General features: G+C 45.2%; 2 protein-coding genes across 2 annotated transcripts; both read left to right on the top strand.

Annotated features, from left to right (window-relative positions):
• The first annotated feature begins 1044 nt into the window (after positions 1-1044).
• Positions 1045-3747, top strand: HOXC8 (homeobox C8). The gene is made up of 2 exons (XM_040581134.1): positions 1045-1480; positions 3455-3747. Exons 1-2 carry the CDS (start codon positions 1045-1047, stop codon positions 3745-3747), a joined length of 729 nt encoding a protein of 242 aa, XP_040437068.1.
• An 18110-nt stretch (positions 3748-21857) lies between these two features.
• On the top strand, positions 21858-23487 carry HOXC6 (homeobox C6). The gene is given in 3 exon segments (XM_040581132.1): positions 21858-22393; positions 23173-23408; positions 23410-23487. Coding segments are annotated over 3 exon segments (714 nt in total). The 5' UTR covers positions 21858-21993.
• The last annotated feature ends 314 nt before the right edge of the window (positions 23488-23801 follow it).

Consider the following 23801-nt stretch of genomic DNA (forward strand, 5'->3'; position numbering starts at 1 on the left):
AACAACACACGCACACACCCCCAAAAAAAAGCAAAAATAAAAAGGGGGGGGGGAAGAGGAAATCTGGGCTCAGTGACTCAACCACACCAGAACCCCCCTCCCCTTTCTGCCCCCCTCTAGGTGGGACAAACCCCACCCTCGCAGCCCCCCCAAACCCCAACACAATGACAACAACAACAACAACAACAACAGGGGCACCCCCACCATCCTCCTTGGCAAACGGGTGACCCCATGGGAGGGGAAGGGGGAGTGATGCTAAACACTAGAAGCAGCTCACCCCGATATTTTTTTTTTTGAGGGGGGGTGATGGGGAGGGCAAGGGGGGGCTGCTTGGTCTCCCTTTACCTGTTGAGGTTACCTAGGCTGACCTCCCAGCGCATGTATTTGCTGCCATCAGTGAAGAGGCTGCTGCTGGGGAAAAAAAAAAACGGGGGGTGGGGGTGGGGGTGGTGGATATTAATGCGCACCTTCACCCTCCTCTACTCATGAGGTGTGGGTCCCCCCCCGGTCTCCGGAGGGTTATGCGTGTTTGTGTGTGTCCCCCCGGCATACACCACCTTTCCACCACACACACACACACCCCCCAAAGAAAAAGCGCCCCAAACCGCTGTCATTTGGCTGGCAGGCTGTCTCAGCGTGGCGGAGGGATGTGTACATATCGCGTGTGAGGGGAGAGAGGAGGGAAAAAAAAAAGAAGAAGAAAAAAAAAAGCCACACCACCGGGATTTTGAGGAATTTGCCTGTGGTGTTAAAGGGAAGGAGCAGAGTTACAGAGAAATTGAGAGAGAGAGCTCTACCTACCGACAGATTACAAGAGAAGTCAAGAGCACCGAGAACCAACCGTACAGACACACAGAGGCACCATGAAACGCCTTTGAGATCGCATTAAAAAAAAAAAAAAGCCACTAAAAAGCAGGACTTGAGACAGTCCAGGGACAATCTCGCACTAATCTAGAATTAAAGCCGTCTTTTTTTTTCCTTTTTTTCTCTCTCTCTTTTTTTTTTTTTTTTTTTTTTTTTTTTTTTTTTTTGCATGCGAGGGTCATGAGTTCCTACTTTGTAAATCCTCTCTTTTCCAAGTACAAAGGCGGTGAATCGCTGGAGCCAACTTACTACGACTGCAGATTTCCACAAAGTGTTAGCAGGAGCCATGCTCTCGTGTATGGTCCGGGCACTACTGCTCCCACCTTCCAGCACCCTTCACACCACGTCCAAGAGTTTTTCCACCACGGAACCTCCAGCATCTCCAACTCTGGATACCAGCAAAACCCATGCGCCTTGGCGTGTCACGGAGACGCTTCTAAATTCTATGGATATGAAGCTCTACCGAGGCAATCGCTTTATGGTGCTCAGCAAGAGACGACTGTTGTACAATATCCTGACTGTAAATCGTCTTCCAACAGTAACTCTAGCGAGGGACAAGGGCATTTAAATCAAAATTCGTCTCCCAGTCTCATGTTCCCATGGATGAGACCTCACGGTTAGGACCTTTTTTTCCTCCTCCTTAAATGTTTTCCTTTATTTTTTTCTCTCTTTCTCTCTCTCTCTCCTCTCTGTCTGTCTGTCTGTCTATCTATATATATATGTATGCATATACAAGCACAAACATATGTAGACATATATAAACATGCACATACACACATATGCATACATATATATATATGAAAATATAAATATAAGGGGCATAGATGTAAAATATGGCAGAAATGAGCAGTTTTGTGCTAATGTTTCTTCTTTTTAGGAAGACCTTTGAAAGCAAACAAGACAGCAGTTACTAGAGAGCCAGCAAGGTGATTCCCTGCAAAAGGCTTAAATCACAATAAAGTAAAACTTGTTTTTTATTGCTTGCCTTGAGGATAGGCAGTAAGATACAGCTCCCACGAGGTTGTTTGCATGTTGATAATACACTGCTCTTTAAAATGTCATATAGCCTTTCATAACCGCTTGGAGATGAAGCCTGAAAGGTGGGAACTTGTATAAGTATTACTAATACTTTACATCTGTTTCTTAAAGCCTGGAGATAAAAGTTTAAACAGAAAAGGAAACTTAGCTCAGAGCTATGGGGTGGGGTGGAGAACAGTCTGCTGTCCTGGCTTAGGAAAAAGGGGGTGGGAAATTCAAAATAATTCGGGCTGAATGGAACTTTGCTCATGTGAAGTCCAGATAATTGCACAGAAACTTAAATACTTCAAAGTACAGGTTTCCCCCACCTAAGGACCAAGGTTGTCTAGAAGCTTTGTTAATTCAAAACATGTGAAGGTTAGTGTTAATTTTAAGGACAATCAGAGCCCCGAAGTTTCTCCCCTATCCCCACCAAAATTTAACAACAACAATAAAAAAGAAAATAGAAAGTAGTTCTGGCTAATGCAGAAAGGATGTGGCCCAGAGGCTGGGAGATAGACGCAGAGGAAAACATGTTATTTATCTAAGCTTTGACCTAGAGGTAGTCTCAAGGATGCAATCATTTCAAACTGGAGCTTTTTTTTGGTGGTGTTTTTTTTTTTTTTTTTTTTTTTTTTTTACAAATAGATTGTTTTTCTCATTAAGAGAGGACTGTGCAGAAGGAAGTGCAGGGGCTCAGCTGCACATACCTCAGTCCTCTTTCTTTCTTTTTTGGCTATTGCTGTAAATGTCCACGTCGAGTTGTTTTAAATACTATCTCTGTGTTTGCACAGGCAAATACCCATCTCTGTCTGTGTGTGCTTTGCAGACACACAGCCCTCAGCGAAAGGGCAGGGAGAGGGGGTTTAATAGAAAATTCAAATTCTCAGGACATAAATACCAGCAAATAGGAGGACCCTGAGTCTGTATTTTGAGAAGAATATTTGGAAAAGGAAACCATAGTTGGGCATTTTGAGGCGGAAGGAGAGACAGAGAGAAAGAAAGAAAGAAAAAAAGAAAGAAAGAAAGACAGAAAGAAAGAAAGGACAGAAAAGGAAAAAAGAAGGAAGAGAAAGGAAGAAAGGAAAAGGAAGAAAAAGGAATGGGGAGAAGGAGAAAAGCTGGAGAGGATTTTATGGTGAAAAATGCACCTTTCATAGGAAAACATCTTTTTTATAAAATGGAGCTGCCCACCAGGACTCACCATCCAGAATCACCTTTTAGGAAACTGGAAAGGTCTCTTTTGTGAATGAGCTTGACACATACCTCCCTGCACCCAGCCAGGGCTGAGCACTCCCCAGGTAGAGCGAGGGAAGGCAGCTGACTATCAGCATTAATAACAATATCAGCCCTATGATTATTAATAAGAACCCAGCGACTTTCCTTTAGTGCCTTTAATATGCAAAGGGTTTACAGGTTTTTTTTTCCTTTTTTTTTTTTTTTTTTTTTTTGGGGGGGGGCAGCAGTTTCTCTAGGAAAATCGAGGCGAGGGGGGCTGGGGGGAGGGGGGGGGGGGGAGCAGAGCCTCCAAAGCGGGAGAATTAAGAAGTTATTTGATGTTTGTGTCCTACAGCTCCCGGAAGACGCAGTGGCAGACAAACTTACAGCCGGTACCAGACCCTGGAGTTAGAAAAGGAGTTCCTCTTCAACCCGTATTTGACACGGAAGCGGCGGATTGAGGTCTCTCATGCCCTGGGACTGACCGAGAGACAAGTGAAGATCTGGTTCCAGAACAGGAGGATGAAGTGGAAAAAAGAAAACAATAAAGATAAGCTGCCGGGGGCCAGGGACGAGGAGAAAACGGAAGAAGAAGGGAATGAAGAAGAGGAAAAAGAAGAGGAGGAAAAAGAAGAAAGCAAGGACTGAGTTCTCAGCCCCTTGAAGTCTCGTTTTATGGCAGATGATAAATCGAGATGTTTACGACGGTCATTTGCTTTTATAGAGTATAGAATGGAGAGGCTCACACAGCAGTAACTACCTGTCAAACAGTTGTAGCCTTTTTTATTGTCATAGAAACTTCCCCTACTTTCCTCCCCCCCCCCCCCCCCCGCGCTTTTTTTTTAATAGCTGCGTTTTTAGTTCAATAAATACATAGTTGGCTTGACTGCAAGAGCAGGGAGAGAAAAAAAAATTTAAATGATCCAGCAAAGCAAAACCACCCCCAACCCCCAGAAGTCCTAAACCAAGCCTGGAAGCAAATGTCACTGCTTGTCCCCTGCTCCCTCCGCTCCCGCCTGCGAAGCTGCACCCATTCGTGGGTGCAGAATATGTATTTATTTGCACAGCTTTGACTTTGCCTTTTTTTTTTTTTTTTTTAAAGCCTGGTTTTGCCTCTCCTGAATGACCCTAGGGGAAGTGTGAGGGTGCTTCCAGCTTCCTTAGCTTGTTTGTGTAGTGTCTGTCTATCTGTGGAGATCTCCATTCCTACCAGCCATTTATCAGTTCCCTTGGAGGGGCCGTTCCTGCAGCCCCTGCCAGATAAGAAGAGGAGCTTGGAGGGTGAGCATACCTGGTAGCGCCCGCAAACACACACACACACACACACACACACATAGAACCCGCCATTTCTATAGGACTGAGGCTTGTATATACCTTGATAGGCCAAAATACGCAACCCAACCCCTTCCTCATTTCTATAGGCGCTGTTTACCCTTTGCTTGTGTGAGCACTCGAAATTCTTCATGTACTACCTAAAGGGAAAACCTGCAATAATTATCAAATCTATTAGCAACAAGGGGCTTACATATCCTAAATTTTACTTGGTCAGAATTTATTTAAGAAAGCGAGCAAGAGAGCTGTGTTTTTGCCCTGATGCAAGCTACTAAGTAGCATAAAATAATAATAAAAATACAATAAAAAATCCCAACCAACCTTGTATTGTACTTTATCACTACCTATAGAAGGAGTCATGCTTTGAAAGTATTTGTAATGCGGTTTTATTGTCGTTTGTTGCTGCTTATTTTCTTGGAAAAAAAAAATCCCAACAACTGAAACTGCCTAGTTGAGAACGCACAGTATTGTATTATTTTATTGTGCTTATACAGTAGTGTAGAACTAAATTGCACTGAATGTATAGTTATCTATTTGTCTTGACTTATCTGTTAATGCAACATGCTCGAAACAAAAAAAAAATCGTCATTTGTTTTATGTAAAAGCATAGTTCTGCGTGTTCAAACTCTGAATGTAGCAATTACCGCCAGAAAAAGAAAAAGAAAAAGAAAAAAAAAACACTTCTGGACACAGTGGATTTGTATTGTATACGTGAGACATTACGTAAATAATAATAATAATAATAATAATAATAATAAAAGATTTTAAAAGGACTGCGTTGCCTACAGTACTATGTCTCTATTTAAAAGCACCCACACTTACACATCACTCAGAGTGGGCTCTGACTGATATTTCATCCTTCGAATCATCTTTGGCAAGCTTCAAAAACCAAGGCTCATCTTTATTTGAGAGGAAATCAGAGCATCTTGGCTCAGCCACCAGCAGCGGAGGTGGCTCGGGGGGGGGGAGGATTGCCCCTCCTGCCTGGCCAGAGCCCGAGCGGGGCATCTCACTGCTGCGGTGGCAAACGCTCATTAGAAATGGCAATGTTGCTGCTAATTGTCTACGTGAAGCTGTAGGTCCTCCGAAAAAAATAAAAATAAAATAAAAGATTGCAATGACTCCAGCACTGTTAAGTCGTTCTTTGCTATGGGTAAGGCTGCTTGGTGGGGCGGGAGGGGGGAATGAAGTACATAAAGGGTCTGCGGCTGGATTTGTGCTTCTCCCAGCTGGGAAGGGGCATCTGAAAGAGCTCGAAAGTGCAAAACCCTGGTCCCGCCTGGCTCTGGAGTACAGAAACCCCCTCCTGGCTGGGCTGGGCTGGCAACCAGGCAGGGGACGCCGTCCGCCCCTGTTCCTGGGTGCAATCCGGTGGTCGCAGGCGATCGTTAGGGAGAGACTGAGAGACTCGAGAGACATTAGGTGTGCATTAAAACCTGCCTGAACCCCGCGGGAAGGCTCTGGGCTCTGGGCTCTGTGGCAGCACCATTTCCCTATAGGAAAGCGGTGCGAAACACGCCAAAAAATGAAGTTGGCAAGAAAACCTTGTATTTATTTATATTTCCCCCCGCCCGAGGTGCAAAGCCCCTTTTACTCTCCCCTCAAATTCATACCTTCTTCCCCATGGACACCATACCTAACGTAGCACTTGCTTTTATTTTACAATGACTATTACTATATTACTGTCATTATTATCAGCACCATCATTATTGCTATTATTTTATTTCCTTTATTGTATCATATTTTATGATATTTACAGCAAAACCTGGCGATGATGCCTTCACGTCTCTCTCCTACCTCTCGGACGGGAGGTGAACTTTCTAAATAATTCTCTTACCACCAGCCTCATTTCGTTGAACAAAGTCTATTGATCTGTTAAACTGGGTCTATCTCTCCCTGCCCGCACCCCCCCCCCCCCCCCCCGCTGATAAATGGAATACATCATCTAGAGCCCAGGGATGCAGTAGACGGGATGTTTACCCAGATATTGTAGATAAGGAAGCCCAGGGCTCCTCACACGCATCCTGATGCGCTGAGCTATGTCTGGAGGCTCCTCTGTTGGCTTCAGACATTCTTAACCCAAAACCCACCAAGCTTAAAGGATTTAAATGCCTCAGGGCTTGAAATTGCTGGACTCTGCCCAGGAGGGCTGAGGGGGGCGGGGAAAAAAAATTAAAAAAGAGAAATACTGAAGTTCTGCGGCACGCAGGAAAACGGGACTCGGGTGGGTGCACCCACATTCACTTTTTCGCTGCTTTCCCCCCCACATTTGCAGTGCGGGCCGCCCCGCTTTGCAATGCCAGGGCAAAATGGGGGGGGAGGGAGGGGAGAAATGCACCGCTAATGGCATCAGTGGGGTCGCATCCTTCCGGGGGATGGGGCTGAGCGGCTGCGTGTGCAACGCGTGCGTGCAGCTCCCGTGGGTGCCCACTCCTCGGTTGCACAAAATACCAACACGGGCAGATCTCGCCCCGCTGCAGAACCTGTAATGTCCTCGTTAACCGGCGTTAATCTCCCAAGAAATACATAAAAAACACCAATAAGGTTTATTTTAGATTTTTCCATGTCGAGGGCAGGCAAGGAAGGTAAGCAGTTTTATTAGTCATAAAACAGAGTGGTTTATTCTAACAGAGCTTTTTTCTTGGGGGATATTTATCCAGCATTTACAACAAGGGATTTCCCACACACACACCCCACCCCGCTTTGCTATCATAGGATGGATGTCTGCTCATTCATTCCAGCGATGAAAAAATCCGTAGAAATCAGTGAAAATAAAATACTTTCTGTTATATTGCTAAAAAAAAAAAATCGCGATAAAGGCTTTGCATAGAAAATATCCTCCCAGCGAAGCGCGGGGTGTGTGGGAGAAGGAGAACTTATCAAAGTGTTTAAAAATAATAATAATAATAAAAAAGAAGCTGCATCCGCACTCTATCCATCATATTTAAATCCACAAATCTAAGTAGTTTTACGCGAACGAATACTACAGAACGACATTTATCTATCAAAAGGGTCTGGAGTTAAATTATTGAAACTACAGCCGCAGCAGTTAGTTTTGGGGTAAATGTTTATGTTCTGTAGTCAACACAAGAGAGTCTCATCTTCAGATGACATCCAGTTATTTCTGTAATCACTCCATCATTTCAAGAGAAAAAGAGAAGAGACCATTTTATGGGGGAAAGTAATTTGAAAGAAGATTCGCTCTCCACAAAGTCGCTTATTCAGAAATGATCATAGCTTCGGTATTACTGAAATTAGACTCATCTACCCGCCTGAAGTAAGAAATATCGTCCTATTCCAGGCTTTTTATTAGCCAATCAAATTTCCTTCGGATCTCCATTTGTGATTTGTGAAAAATATAATTCCTCGAAAAGCTGAGTTTGAGCATATTGCTTATTTTCCCTTAATTTATTATTCTAATCACAGCCGCCGCCGCGCGATAATGCAGCCATTAGGCGAAAAAATTCGTTTAGATTTTATACTCCGAAATGGGCACGGATTATATTTGAGAGACAACGAATTTCTCGGGCATTAAATTTTTTTTTTGCGCGGATGGAGGCGAGAAAGGAGGGAGGGGAGGAAGATGCGCGGGGGCAGAGGTGGGGGGAACTTTGTGAGCTAGATTTGTAAAAAAAAAAAAGGCAACTGCACCCCCCCTTTTTTTTTTTTTTTGGCTCGTCCTATTTTTTCCTCCCAGACTTAGCCCCCCCCTCAAATTCACAGCTTTTTTATTTCCCGCCCCCCCTCCCCCGAAAATACCTTTGCTAATATTGGGAGAGGGGAGGAGGTTTTATAGAGAGGGGGCTGATGCAAGGGGCGAGACGATCGTCCGAAATCCTCCTTAGCAAATGTGTGCCCAGGTTACTTTCTGCCTGCCAGGATCAAAATATCCTCTTCACATTATGGAATTTATTATCTTGTCTGCTCTCTGGAAAATGGGATCTCCATTGTGCTCGGGAAGCTGTTGTGGTCGTAGTTTCCCCCCTCGTAACTTTTAACTACCTGTTATAAAATTTATTGGTGGTTTGTAAAGTGAATAAAGTAATTTCCCTTCCATCCGGTTGTATTACAACCTTTGTGTTGTTTGGGCAGACAGACATGCATCCAGCCAGGGGGAGAAAAAAATAAATAAATTAAAAAGGCAGGGAGTGAGGACCCCCCCACACACACTTCCCTCCACACCCCCTCTTGTTTTATTTTCCTCAATTAAAATTAAATCAAATCGCGGAAATACCTGGGGAGAAAAAAAAAATATTGTTTCTGTGTCTGGAAATGTGCGGGTAGAGAGGGAAATGGGTAGGAAAAATTGCGGCAAAATATTTTATCTTCCTAATTTTCCGGCTGCAGGAGCGCGGTGTGTGCGTGGCCCTGGAAGCTGAAATTTGGGGTTGGAAGGTGGGGGGGAAAAATGATATCTATCTTTCCGTGAGGAGAAGAGGAGCAGAGAGGCGGCTGCTTGCAGGGTTTAATGTGGAGGAGCCCATCTGAGCAGGCTGGGCTTTGCGGTTGCCTATTTACACCAGTTGTGGTTGCGGGGTGCCTCCGGAGCAGGCCTCCACACGGCAGGAAAATGTCGCTCCCCTTCCAAATCAATATTTCCCAGCCGTCTACACGCCCCCCACCCCCGACCCCCCCGGCTTGAGGGGAGAGGGGGGGAATCAAAGGGGTAAAAAAAAAAAATAAAATCCGTCTTTTATCAAACATCGCATCCCCGACACCGTGGCGTGGTAAAACAAAAGGCTGGGGGGGCTTGCTGGAGGGAAAATAGCATAGAAAAAAAAAAGAAAAAAATATGTTTAAGTGCTTTAAAAACATGTATGTATGTGTCCAACCAGCAAATCATAAAGCTGGGTGGGTTTGGGGAATTCACTGAAAGGGATGCGAGAGTTTCTGGGTCAATACCGCGCCTTCGGCTCAAGTTTTGGGTGTAATTCGGGAAGTTCCAGGTGCCCCCCAGGCTGGGTCGGGCAGCCGGGGAGCTGCGAGGTGCGCGGGGATGGGGCGGGGCGGGGGGTAATGGGGAGCTGGGGGCTGTGGGAAGGTGGGGGGGGACACTTTTTGCCCTGGAAGGCTTCATGTGCAGCCGACACACCCTGCGCAGAGGGTCTGGCAAGGCGATCCGGGGTGGGCAGAAACAGTAATTTTCCCTATTTTCCCCTCGAGCATATTGTCCTTGATTATTAATTAAATGCTTTTAAAATTAACATGCCCTCATCACTCAATGTATTTATTTCTCAACTCCACTGTGCTCCATTTTGATCTCCGCTTGCCCTTCTTCCTCGATGTTTTCTTATCCCCCCCCAATTAATTAAAAACACTGAGACTAATAACGCTCAGCGCTAAAGGCCAAATTTCCTTAGTTAAAAAAAAAACAACCTCTGAGAATTAACCCGAGCAGCTAATAATCATCAAATTAAACGGAATCTATCTTTAAAAGAAAAAAAAAAAATAAATCCACCCTCCCTTATATTAACACCATCGTTTAAAAGATTAAAAAACGGGGGGGGGGGGGGGGGGGGGCTGTGAAGGAGGGGGGGCGTAAAGGGAAAAAAAATCCTAATATTAAAGCAGAATTGTATAAACATGGCGACAGACGAGAGCATTTGCACTCGTCACAAAAAAATGCAACGCATTCCTGGTTGTTTGCAGAAAATTTACAGCTGAGCAATAAAAGTTTACGACTGAATCACAAGTTGGATTGGCCACAGGAAGTCATGTGGACTCCATCCATGAACGTGAACTTTTTATTGTGGTTTCTCTTATGACTCTTTCGCAGTAGTCTTTCCTTTAACAGTCCAAGCAGTGCCAGGGGTAGGATGGTATTTTTCCCCCCCCTTAATTATTAGCGTGATGATGATGATGATGATTTTTTTTTTTTAGCAAAAAAAAAAATCTAGATTTTTTTACCCCACTCCCTGTCTCCTTGGGGTTGGAATTCTTGGTTGCTTTGGGCATTTTGGCATTAATGAGTTTACTGCTGCGTCTGGTTGCCGCCTCCTATTCCCCACCCCTAGGGGCAAAACGCAATGCATTTCCTTTGCAGGATGCGATGATGAGGGGGCACAAGCAGTTGTAAATACCTTTTTTTTTTTAAGCCAAAAAAAAAACAACCCTGAGACAGATTCTTCCTTCAGCTTCCCCCATCCCTTGCCCAACCAGAGAAGAACTCTTTTGCTTTTGTTTCCATCTTTTTTCCCCCCCTTTTTTTTTTTTTTTTTTTTTTTTTTTAATGTTTCTGTGGAGCTGAGCTGCAGCGTCAGTGGATCAGAAAGAGGGAGAGACAGAGAAAAAAGAGAGAGAGTGAGAGAGAGAGGGAGAGGGGGAGACAGGAGCCTCTGGTAAGTGTTCCCTTATTGGTTAAAATGTGTAACTAATGATCCATAGCCCGGGTGTTAAGGATAATGATGCATCGTTGTGCGAGCGAGGGGTGTAGCTTGGATATGAGGGAAAGCTGCTGCGGGGCGGCAGAAATGCAGTTAATTCGGGAGGGGGGGGAGAAAAAAAAAGGATTTGCTGTTGCTGATGTCATATTCGGGGTGCGGGGAGGCAGGTCGTGGGGCGCCGGAGGATGGGGAAGTAGGGGGGGGGTGTCGGTGTTGGGGAGGGGGGTGTCGCGTTTGAAGAAGGGAAAAAGAAAAAAAACCCAAAACATATAGATGGATAAATTAATCCTCCTAACTTTTCCTTTAAATAAATAAATAAATAAATAAATAAATAAATAAATAAATAAATAAGGGGGGGAGCGCATGCGCCGAGGGGCCGGCCCGGCGCAGCCCGGGTGGGGCGTCCAAGGCTGCCGCTAGTGCCATATTTAATGAGCTGCACTGCTAATTGTGTACGCAAGGCCCGGACTTGCACGCCCATCCCCCCCCCCCCCCCAACCATCCTACCTTCCCCCCCAGCGCCGCCCCCCTCCCCAGCCCTAGGGCCGTCGGCCGCGGCCTGCGCCTCTTCCGCGGGGCTGCGTGTTTCTCTCCCGGCAAAATAATTAATATTAAGCGCGACCTGATTAACAATCAACTCTTTGCATCCCAAGAGCTCCTCCCTTTACTCGTTTTTCTTGCAACCGGACGGGTGTAAGTTCTCCGGAAAAGGGGCTTTCATTGTATTTTAGTGAATTTTATGGAATTTTAGTGAATTTTATGGAATCTCCCCCCCCTTTGCAGAGGAGCGGTTGAAGCAAGCTCCATGTTGTAAAAAATAATCACAACAATAACTTTCAGGAGCGCTCTGGTTTTCCTGCGAAGTGGTTAACACGATGTTGGATTTTCTATTTTATTTGCACGCAAGTCCCTCCCCTTTCCCTTTCCCTTATGTTTTTTGTGGTGTGGTTTGTTTTTTGTTTTGTTTTTGGTTTTTTTTTTTACACCACCTCCCCCCCTTTTCCTCCAGCAACTTTAATTCAGGTTTAACGGGTGAGATTTAAAGCGTGACCCTTCCCCTGCTAACCTCCTCATCTACCTATCCATCCACCTACCTCCCCACCTACCCATCCATCATCTAATCTTATCTATCTCTCTGGATGTACCGGTGCCATGTAAAGAGATATATATATATATATATATATATATATAATGTAGTGACTTCATTTCCTCTCGAGGTTGTATTTCTCTTTCTTGATAAACCCTCTGTGTGTTTAAAAAACAGTAATAAGGAGCGTGTGTGTGAGCAGAGCTTTGCTGCTGGTGATGCCAGCCTGTGCACGTATAGGGCTGGATGTATACATATATAGGGCTGGACATTAAATAATCCCTTTGGGGGAGGGGTGGGAGAGGCGATAACAATTTTCTCGTTTATTATAAGCGATTTTGAGGGTTCCCCAGTGTGGGGCCGTCTGCGGGAGGCTGGGGTTTGGAGAGGAAAGAGGGGAGCTGGAGGCTGGGGGGGCTCCTCGCTTTCTGCCTTGCTGCTTTTTTGGTGGTTGTTGTCGTTTTCTGGTGGTTTTAAAATAAAAAAGGCCTCCTCTAATCTAATTTCCAGCGCGCGCTGGCAGAGGTTAATTAGCGAAAGTGGTTTATGAAGTTCTGGGCTGGTTTCTGGTGGCGCTGTGTTAAATTTAATCTTGGGGGGCGGGAGGAAAAAAAAAAAGACTGGGGGACATTAAAAAAATAAAAAAGGCAAGTTTCCAAAGTTGGCTTCCCTTTTCTTTCGAGAAATCTGGTAAATCCTTGCGCTGTCTTTGGGGCTGGAAATTACCGGCCGAACAAAACCCAGCGCCGCCGGCCCGGGCCCCTGCCCCTGCCGGGGGGGCGGGTGTCCTGCCGGTTTCGCAGCCGTTGCCTTTGAGACAACAAGCCGTGTGCCCGCTTATTTTTATTTTCCAAACCCGAAATAAACAGAGGGTTCGGGGGGAAGGAGAAGAGGGAAGAGCCGGTTCTGCCTTGGTTTTGTTCGCTGGGAAAATCCCCGTTGCGCGGAGGCTCTGCCTGTACCTCGGCTAGTCGTAAAGACATTTTATGAGCAAACAATGAGTGTTTATTGGAACCACATGATTACAGAAATGGGATCTTTTATTGTTTTCAGACTTAAATCCGTCTGTTCCCCCTCCCCGAGCCCCGGCTTCCCGCTCCCACCAGCGCGGGGATGCTCCCACCGCCGCCCCGCATCCAGCCTCCTCCCACCAGGCCTGCAGCCCCCAAAAACATCCTTAAAATATATTGATTTTTTCCCTTTCCCTTGACGTATTGTCATCCTTCAGACACAGGCAATGGTGAGAAACATTTTTAGGATGTAGAGCTGGAATAACGCAATGATTTATATTCTCCGAGATGTGTTGGTTTGGTTTCTTTTTTTCTTTTAATCCCCGTCTAAACCAGAGGAAATCAATTGCTGCTCGATTCTGTAACATCAGGGATTACAGAGAAAATTGCCACGTGTTATTGACATGGACTTTCCGGAGAGAATAGATTTTCTTCGACAGATGTAGTCGGTGGAGAAAAAATAAAATTAAATGGGATACCACGGAAATTTTTAAACGGGAATTCCGCTGTCCCAAGTGCTTCCTAATTTATTTATTGGGGTGTTTGATTCCGAGGTGCTGAGTGCGAGCCTATGAAGGACGTAAACAGTCTGTGCCACACGAGGAATTTATTTTATTCGAACGCGTACACATTTCGCACATATAGACCCGACCGTAAACCCGTTTGATATGATCTTCGCCGCTCGTGGGCGTTTATCTCCGCGTATATAAAAGCGTGTTACGATCAAATATATATAAATACAGAGCATGAACGTGTGGGTGTATTATTATGCCAAATCCGCCGTGTTGTAAGAGCCTGGAAAAGACCTGTAACTACAAAGAAATGATTAGAAAGAAGCGATTTCCCAACTTGTGTGAAGGAATTTCGGTTGGGGGAACGAATTATCCAAACCCACCAGAAATAACGTATGATTTGTATACATAGGCAACCGGCACCGGCGTTAGGTGTGAGCGGTGAGGGTGGTGGTGCTCAGATCGATTTGCGATGGGGGCCCTATCTTTGTGGTTATTTCCCCAACAAATGTGATTTTTAATTTTTAATTATTTTTTTTAAGGACTGTATTTCTATCCGGAGCTTTATGCAGCAAAAGGGTTTGGGTGGGTTTTCGTTCTTTTTTGTTTTGGTTTTTTTTTTTTTTCCCTGAGATATAAATTTGCAGAACTCGGCGTGTAGAGGAGAAAAAAAAAGGCGAGGGGAGATAAAAAAAATTAGTCATAGAGGGGGAAATACACTTTGGGAAAAGATGATGCATAACATTGAGGGATCAAGAATTTTATTTTCTGGAGCAGATAGTTGGAGATCTTGTTACGTTTGTTGGCAGGGTTGGTTTAATCCCTGCAGCTCGCCCTATCCAGAAAAAAATGGAGAAAAAGGGGTGAAAAAAAATATTTCATTTTCAGTGGAACTCTTTGAGGTCAGGGCTAAAAACCATAATAATAATTTTAAAACAGAAGGCCTTTCCCTATCGCAGTTGAGGTGGCAGCGGGGAGCTGAAGTGTGAGGTCGGGATTTGGGAAGAAAAGTGAGGAAATCGGGGCAAAAGCACCCCTAAATCTGAAGAAGGCGATTTTTTACGGGGTGTGTGTTTGTGTGTGACCTCCAGCCTCAGAGGGGGAGAAAGATGCTGGGGAGGAGGAAGGCGAAAAGCGGCTCCGTCTCCCCCCCCCCCCCTCCTCCCCAGACACAAACACAATAAAAGGCAGAAATCCCCGAAATTGCGGTGTCTGGACGCAGTCTGCAGGGGACAGGCTGCTCGGGTCGCCTTTGTCGCATGGGGACACACCTTGCTGTAAAAGTCTTTGTCCCCAGACTAAAGACCCCGCGTTTCAATGGGGGGCGGGGAGGGGAAAAATAAAAGGGGTGTGCGTGTGAGAGAGACTGGGAACAAGGCAAAAAAAAAAAAAAGAAAGAAAAAAGCCAGAAAAAAACACTGAAAATCAACAAAAAAAACCTCTAACCCCTCTCAAAATCACCCGCCAGACAAGGTCCAAGGGATGCAGGGGGCGAGGGTTTTTCCCGCAGGTGGCCCCCCTCGTCCCCTTGTCCCCCCTCTTTGAGTGTTTAAATTTCTGCCCGTTTTTGTTTACTTGTTTTGTATACTGCCACCAAGTGACAGAAACTTGCAATTTTTTGCAATTTGGTGCCTTTCCTCCCCTCCCCCCCCCCCCCGCCCCCGTCTGTCTGTGTGTGTAATTGTGGCGGGAGGGGGGGGTCCTACAGGGGGGACGGGGTGTGGGGTGGGGAGGGAACCCTCGGCTGGGAGAGGGTGAAAAGCCCTGCAAATCTTCTGCCATAAAAATAAAATACCACTTTTCAAAGAAGTTTTAGTACCTTGAACATTGAGGCGTGTGTGTGTCTCCCAAGCCCCCTCCGCATTCACAAACTTCCCCAACTTTCCCAAACCCATTTGAAACTCCTCACTTGCACTTTCTGCTAATTCAAGGCGGGTTTGGTGTTTTTTATTTTATTTTATTTTATTCCTTTCGTTCCGTGTTATCGGGGTTTAAATCATTCCAATGTACTTGAACTCATAAAAATAGATAAAGCATGTGAACTCGGGAACGGTATTTTCCCCCTGAAAATATGAGTGTATTTAAGCAAATCCTGAAATATTAAATTGTTGCTCGATTAAAGGCGATGTAAATGTATAAATTCAACAAAGTGCTCAAGAGGTTGTCTCCAAATATATAGTTTAATTCTGCCTAAGTGATCGCCTCTAAAAAAAACATCATTAAGGCAACTATTATTGTTTCCTGAATTATTTTTTTTCCGAGCCACCTATGATTAAATTTCTGCCTTCATATCTGCAAAGAATAAAGGATAAAACTGCCTATAGTTAATGACAACAATTTTTCACTCCTGAGTTATCCTTGCAGAACGTAATAACATCCCACTCCTTTTTATTTTTAATCTCCACACCCAGCAAAAGTAATTGCACCTCTGCATACATGTACATATAGATATGCATACAGATACACACGTGTGCAGCAAAATGTCACCTTTTAGAATTTTACGCCATCAAGCCTTGTCCGTGACGGGTGTGACGTCATGAGCGCCACTGTAATTTTTTCGCTTCTTTTAATGTTAGGGATTTTAGGGAATATTTCCACTCCATCATGAAAAGAGACCCACGTTTAAAAGGGAAATATTAATTAAAAGCTGGAAGGCAGATTTCAGCAGCCCACCACCCCCGGGAAAGTTGCTACGTGCTACCTAAGCAGGTTTTACCCCGGTTTTGGGGCAAAAAGGGTATTTTTCTGGATCAGATTGAATTAAGAAACCTCATTTATCCCCACTTTCACCCGAGGAGCAACCAGGAATGTTTCCGCAGCCGCCAGACACCTCCCTATAAACAAAGCACTGCTCCGCGATTTTACATCCCCTAAAATATGATGTTTTGGGGTTTTTTCCCCTCGCTTTTTGGGGCGTCCCCCTTCCTAGCGCTGATGTGATTTATTTCGAAGTGCGCTTAATCAGCAAATTAAATTTAATCGAGGCGGTGTTGCAGGGAAGGGGGGTTTCTCCCTTGTTTTTTCGCTGCTCTTAACTTTTTGCAACGTGGCTACTTGGTAATTTAAGACCCAGCGAAGTCCTGTTTCCGTGGGGAGATTTCGGTGCTGCCTTCTTTTGTTGGGCTGAGATTCGCCAATAAATCTGGGAAGGAGAAAAATAATGAAATAAATCACCACCCCCCCATTAAAAAGAATATTTGAGAATTAAAAGTCTCCTCCCGTCGCGACATCATCGCGGGGAGAAACCTACATGAATGTTTTAAAGTGTCAGAAAGCGTTTTCAAGCCTCGACAGAATGCAGAGGGATAAATTTCAGAAGTAGGAACAGATTAATTTCTCTTCCCCACACACCTCTCGGTTTCCTGGTTAACAGACATGTGTTTTGACAATTGCCAGAATTCTCCTTTTTTTTTTTTTTTTTTTTCTTTCTTGTACCTTCCAGCCCCTGGAAATGTGTGCAGCGACCGAGAGGTTTTGCAAGCGAGAAAAACCTGGTTTTGCCCCCATTGATATTATTATTTTATTTTATTTTCGCGCTCAGCATTACGACTTGAAGGGAGTCACCCTGAACTTTTGCTGCACTTTCCTAAAGCAACACTGAGAATAAAATAAAGGCAACAAGAACACGTTTAAGGCCATTTCCCTCCACCACGCTGGGAAAAAGAAATCAATAGGAAAAGGCAAATAAATGACTCGTCTGGGCAACTCTATGAGCAACACACGGGGTGGTAAATACTCTTCTTTATCCACCTAGGGCGAAAAAAGGGGTTTTCGGAGGTTTGCATTAAAAAAAAAATAAATAGCAGAAACGGCGCTGGCTATATTTTTTTCCAGCTCCTCTTCTTGGAAAGATATGGGGGGGAATGGGTGTTTTCTCTAATTATGACGCTGTGCATCTTGGTGCACAAAATGTCTTTTAATTAGCAGATAAACCTCCCAAATAGGCCACCCTCTTCCAAACGCGGTATCTGCAGCCCCGGAATAAAACTTTAAATAGTCTATGGAGCTCTGAATAGAAGTATTGAGGAGAAGGAGAGATTTTTTTTTTTTTTTAATTAAGAGCTGCCCAGACTCTGACTCCGAGCTTGTAATTACAGAGAATAGAGACAAAACAATGCGAGACATTTCGGGCTGGGGGAGAGGTAAATAAACCTCCACGAGGTTGTTGTTTTTATACTTTTGCCCCTTTCTTTTGGGGGGTATGTCTGTGTTGTTATCCCTATTTTGTTTTTTAGTATTTTTTAAAGCGTTATTTACAGCACAAAGCAGTATTTGACTAGGAAAACCCTGTTGTAAAGAGCAGGAATAAATTCCCAGCGAAAGACCCAAATAAATAATTAGGACTCACGTGTGCCATAAATGTCAAGTTAGGGGAAAAAAAAAAAGAAAAAAAAAAAAGCAAAGGGGAGGGGGGAGGCAGAGATCCCAGATACAAGGTGAAATCAGTTTAAATAAAAAGGCTTTTAATGGCATCACTTGTATTTACCTCTAAGAGCTTCGAGTATTTAATCAGATGTGGGCGCGCAGTATCACGGCCAGATGTCAGTGGTGTGCGTGGGTGTGCGTGTGCCTTACACACGCATAGGTGTGGGCATTTTTGGGCGGGGGGGGGGGAAGGCTAAGGGTGCCCCCCGTTTGTGCATCCCCAAATAAGCATTTTGGCAGCAGTCTACAGAAAAACACCCTCACTCTGCTTGAATAATTTTAATTTTTAAGGGGGAGGGGGGGCAGGTAGTGGCTCCATGCCCCAAGCGGGCGGGCACCTCCCAGCCCCCGACTACGACACGCGTGGGGTGTGTGTGGAGCCCTGTCTCTTGTCCCACGCCGGGATCTGCCCCAAGCGGGTAACGTGGCTGGAAAGAAAGAGACACACACCACACCATACCGCCCACCCCCCAAAAAAACACCCCAGCCTAGAGAGCTGCAGGGCTGAGCAGGAGCTCGCTGCCAGTAGCGGTATCTGCAGGCTGTTCAGGGAGGGAGGGGAGGAGGGGGACGGACACCGATTTGGATTTGTTTCCTTTCAGTAATTACTGAGGGATAGAAAACACATGTGTTGGGATTGCTTTTTTAAAAAAAAGCTTCCCCCCCACCCCCCCACCCCAAATCAGTTCATCAAATCGCTAATTATAGCTAGGAGGGGGAAGGAAATCTCCCGACACATATTTTTTTTCTTTCTATTCCCCCACACCCCTCCTCTGTGTGAGCATCAGTGGGGGGAAGAGGAGAAAAAAAAAAGGGGTGTGTGTGGAATATGGCTTATGAGTGGTGAATGTTATTTCAGATTTCTATGGGCGCTTTTCTTTTCTGGGAACAAAGAGCAACTCCTATTAAAGAGCTACTCGAAGACTTGTACATATTTCTACTGCTGTGTAGCACTTTTAATAAAACATCTGTTCTTGCTTCTGCTGATGAGTTTACATAATTGTTTGCAGACCAATTTAACCAGAAAGCGCCCCACATATTCCCTTTACATGTTTTCATGGGGGAAAAAATAAATACCTTTTTGGTAGTGACATATATTGATGAAATACTTTCGAGAAATCCCCAAACTGCTAGAAAATATCAGGGGGGGTGGGGGGGTGGGGTATATCCAGTGCATTCAAAACGTGAGGCTCAGGAATTGCAATGAGTAAAACATACTTTAATGATGCTTCATTTATATTTGCAGGAGCTTTTGGGGTGGTTCTGCTCTGGGATGTTTTTTTTTTTTTTTCCTCACCCCCTCCTCTTTCTCTCTCTTTTCTCCCAGAAACCTGATTTTTAACGTGGGGAGAGGATCCTATTTTAAGTTTCTTTACGGCAGCTGGTTTCTGTTCACTATAAATCGACCAGACTTTTAAGACTTGCCCTCTGTTTAGAGAAGTAATAAAACACTTAACTTTCTCGACTCCTAGTCACACGGTTATCACACAGGTCTCTGATACAACAGCCCCCGAGCACCTATACAAAAAAAAAAGGGGGGGGGGGGGTGCAAGCAAAAAAACAAACAAAAAAAATAATTAAAAAGGAAAAAAAAATACCTTAGAAGGAGCCCTTCCAGCAACTCCTCCAAAGTTTGGCAAGCTTGGCGTGGGTATAAATGCCCTTCCATAGGTGCAACTCCCCACACCAATCTGCCCTAGCAGAGGTCCAACCCATCTAGCTGTAGCTACTTTTCATTTACTCGCCAAATTACATCGGGCTGTAAGCAATACATAAGGTAAGACAACACGCCAATAACTGCAAAGCCCTCATTCATCCATCTCTCCCTCCAGTCCATTTGTTGGACCTTTGCAACAATTTAATATCTGGAAGCAGCTTGCATGGTCAGTGGTGGTTTCCAAAGTAACCCTGCCCTGAAAGGACTTGGCTTCGGAGGAGATGTGCCCATGGCTAATAATATTTGCAACACATCCCTGGCTCTCCAGCTCTGTCCAGCTGAGAGTGCCTCAGCCTGGGGGTTTAACATCTCAGCAGAAGGCGGACAAAAAAAAAAAAAAATTAAAAAATCCCCCCAGTAATAGCGTTTCTTCCCTAGTTTCTTTATTTTCACCTCTTTCTTTGATTCCAGAAATCCCCGGGCAGGCTGTGGGGAAAGGGGAGAGGGAGCAAAGTGAAAGGGGAACGAAAGCAAAGTGAAGTTTGCTTTTTTTGGTGGAAAACGCCTGTAAATCTTCCCCCTGTACATGAGTCTTATATCTGTACCAGGCTGGCTCCAAGTTGGGCAGCCTTAGGTGGGAGCCAGGCTGCGCTCCCTAACAAGGTACATATGCTAAACAAGATGGTGCACACTTCCAGCTATCTCCTTTTTGGTTAGAAACTTTATTTTTTCCCCTAGTGACACTCAGGGGAAGCCTTAACGTTATAGAAGATGAATACACGAGCTTTTTTTTTTCAGTTGTAGTCTCGTTTATGGTTTTATTGCTACCATTGATTACTTTGCTTTGTTACACAGAGGAAAAAGAGCATAAAATCCTTTGGCATCCGGGTTTCTGTTATAGCTGGGGAAAAAAATATACACACACACCCCAACCTTTCTTTGTCAGCTAAAACCTTTTAGGGATACATCGCTAAAAAAATTAATTAAGTCTATTGATTGGGAGCAAGACAAACAAATCCTCTCAGTTTTGAATTGGGTGTGCACCCACAAACCTTCCTCTCCCCAGTCCCCCGCACCCTCACATTCAAAATAAAAACGTGGACACGATGGAGGTTTAAAAAAAAAAAAACAATACAAAAACAACACAGAGGAGGCCAGGGTTTCCCTGCCATAATTGAATTTTTAAATAGCAAGCCACCAGAATGATAAAGATACCTCGCAATATTTACAGATCAGCAGGTATGTTTTACATTTAAGGGGCAATTTATGGCTCTAGATTGAAATTAAAATTAGATTAGCTGTCTTCATTTCAATTAGTTCTAGGTGCAATCTACCCAGAGAAGATAGAATATAATCCCCCCTTTCATCTAACTAAATATTTGCTATAGAAGTTTCCCAATCAGTTGTAAATATCTGCAACTATAAATTGCTGCAAACACAAACACGAGGTTGCGTCCCCAGCCCAGGCTCCCCATTGCTCTCCATTACAAATAAAAATCCTCTTTTTTTTTTTTTTCCTGTTGTTGTAGTTGTTGTTGAAAACGTAAATATCCTCTAGCATTGAAAATTAACAGGGAAACGTTTGAGGGGAGAAATGTCAAACTAGAGGAGAAATCTAACTGCCAGGTTAACGTGAGTTTGCAATGTTGGGTATTGCTTTTCTGGATGTCTTTTTTTTTTTTTTTTTCCCCTCCCCAAGACAGACTTTGGGAAGGCTCTGAAACACGTTATCAATTCAGAAGTCGCCATGTTTTCCCCCCTCTCTTTATGTAATATTTTCTCATCAGGAACACAACCATTTGATGCCATAATATTGACCAATGCTACATGAGAACAAGAAGGGGGGGTAAAAAAAAAAAAAAAAGGCGGGTAATTTATGGCTTAATATTCTGTGGACATCTGAGATTTATTACTGTGAATTCTGAGCTGTTTTATTACAAGATATTAAGCAAACATTTATTAAAAAAAAAACCCAAAACACACACACCAAAACACAAGCAACATAATGCACAGACTCACAGACGGTGCTTTCAAACCCCGGTGTCTATTAGCAGAAAAGGGGGGTGGGAGTGGGGAGGGGAGTGGGGGGGGAAGGAAAAGTTAAGCCTGGCTTAAGAAATTTGTGGCACACACCCCCCCCCCAGCCCAGCTCCCTCCCCAGGCACGACCCCCAGCCCTGGCTCTGGGAGCGCTCCTCTCCCCACCGCATCCTCCCCATCCTCCGGCACCCCGGGGGTGCTGGGGGGGCTTTGGGGGTGCAGGACTTACTTTCCATGCCCACTTAGTTTCAACTAGGGAATCAACAGAAGCAAAAGCAATTTTTTCCCTTTTTGACACCCGCCTCCCCATTGGCTCCCCCCGGGTCAGCTGACTTTGTCATTTTGTCTGTCCTGGAGCAGAGCCTTCCCTATAACAATCTAGTTCAGACTACAAACTGGAGACAGAAATAAATATTAAAGAAATCACACAGCCAGGTATAGAGGACGATATGAATTCCTATTTTACAAACCCATCTTTATCCTGCCATCTAACCAGTGGCCAAGAGGTGCTTCCCAACGTAGCCCTCAATTCAACTGCCTATGACCCTGTCAGGCATTTTTCTACTTATGGAGCAGCCGTTGCTCAAAACCGGATTTATTCTTCTCCTTTTTATTCACCGCAAGATAATGTTGTGTTTAGCTCCAGCCGAGGACCTTATGACTATGGATCTAATGCTTTTTACCAAGAAAAAGACATGCTTTCTAGCTGCAGGCAAAATTCTATGGGACATAATACACAGACATCAATCGCACAGGATTTTACCAGTGACCAAAACAGGAACACTTCGCAAGAACAAAAAACTAGCATTCAAATATACCCATGGATGCAGCGTATGAACTCCCACAGTGGTAAGTTTTACAGCTCGGAGATATAAATTAAATAAACTGAACCATCTTTACGACCTTCTCCCTAGCAGAACAGGCTGAGCGACTTTTTATGGCCCCATAAAAACAATAATATAGCTCCTTCACAGTTGCAGCTACAGGCCTTTTATTTGTTAAGTTGTTGCAAGCAAATATGGCTTGTTATGCTCTTTCTAATTAAAAGACTTCGAGAGTGTAAAATATCTATAATAAAGTGCAGCGAGCTCTGCTCGGGAGTTAAGCACGAAATATTACCGGGGTAAAAATAAGTTTTAATGACGGGTGCGGGAAGTGCGGCGGTGGCGGGTTCCCCGCACCAAGAGGGGCCGGGGGAAGCTCCCACTTCCCCCCCCCCCCCCCCCCGCCGCCGCCTCCCCGGCTCCCCCAAATCCTCCAATTGGCAGAAATAATGTGGGAAAAAGAAGGGGGGGGGGGGGGGGGGGGCGGGGGCGGGAGCAGCATCCCGGGAGAAAATGACCCGGGAGAAAACGCTGCGCGCACAGGGTTAATTTAATCCAAAAAAAAAAAAAAAAAAAAAAAAGAAAAGAAAAGAAAGGGTATTTTAGGGTTTTTTTCGAGGTGGGGGGGTGCTGGGGAAGGGGCAGGCGACCGCGCTGCCGCCGCGGCTGGGGGTGGGGGGAGGAGGAGCGGGGCGGGCGCGGGGTTGCGCGGGGGCGGAGGGGCTGCGCGGGTGCGGGTGTGCCGCCCCCTCGGCGTTCTGCCGGGCTGACGGTTTTTAGTCTGTTTTGTCTCGGCATCCCTAGGAGTGGGCTACGGGGCCGACCGCCGGCGGGGCCGCCAGATCTACTCCCGTTACCAGACCCTGGAGCTGGAGAAGGAATTTCACTTCAACCGGTACCTGACCCGGCGGAGGCGGATCGAGATCGCCAACGCGCTCTGCCTGACGGAGCGGCAGATCAAGATCTGGTTCCAGAACCGAAGGATGAAATGGAAAAAAGAAAGTAATTTGAGTTCAACCCTCTCCGGGGCGGGGGGGGGGGGCCGCCGCCGCCGCCGCCGACAGCTTGGCCAAGGAGGAGAAGCGAGAAGAGACAGAGGAGGAGAAGCAGAAGGAGTGAAAAAGTGACAGCTCGGCGGCAGGACCACCCCACCCTCCCCCCCCCCGATCCTCCCCCCCCCGTATTTATCACTGGCACAATGTTTGGCTACTTTAAAAAAAAAAAAAAAATAAATAAATAATAATAATAATCGGGGGGGAGGTTAAAAAAAAAAGGTCTAAGGTGGAAATGTGGACACCCCCTCCCCACCGCTACACAGCCCCCCCGCCCTCCGCTCTCTCCAGTGACCCCCACCCCGCACACGCATCTTCGCCATTGCCTATTTATCTAACTCGGGATAAGACTGTTTCAAGCCGCACACTCCCCCCCTTCCT

This window comes from Falco naumanni (assembly GCF_017639655.2).
Source record: "Falco naumanni isolate bFalNau1 chromosome 20 unlocalized genomic scaffold, bFalNau1.pat SUPER_20_unloc_1, whole genome shotgun sequence".
NCBI classification, from domain to species: Eukaryota; Metazoa; Chordata; class Aves; order Falconiformes; family Falconidae; genus Falco; species Falco naumanni.

What these genes read in the sequence shown, in the direction of transcription:
- HOXC8 (XM_040581134.1), top strand. Translation starts at nt 1,045, where the DNA reads ATGAGTTCCTACTTTGTAAATCCTCTCTTTTCCAAGTACAAAGGCGGT. An exon ending in CCCATGGATGAGACCTCACG is followed by an intron (nt 1,481 to 3,454) that starts GTTAGGACCTTT and finishes TGTGTCCTACAG; the next exon opens with CTCCCGGAAGACGCAGTGGC.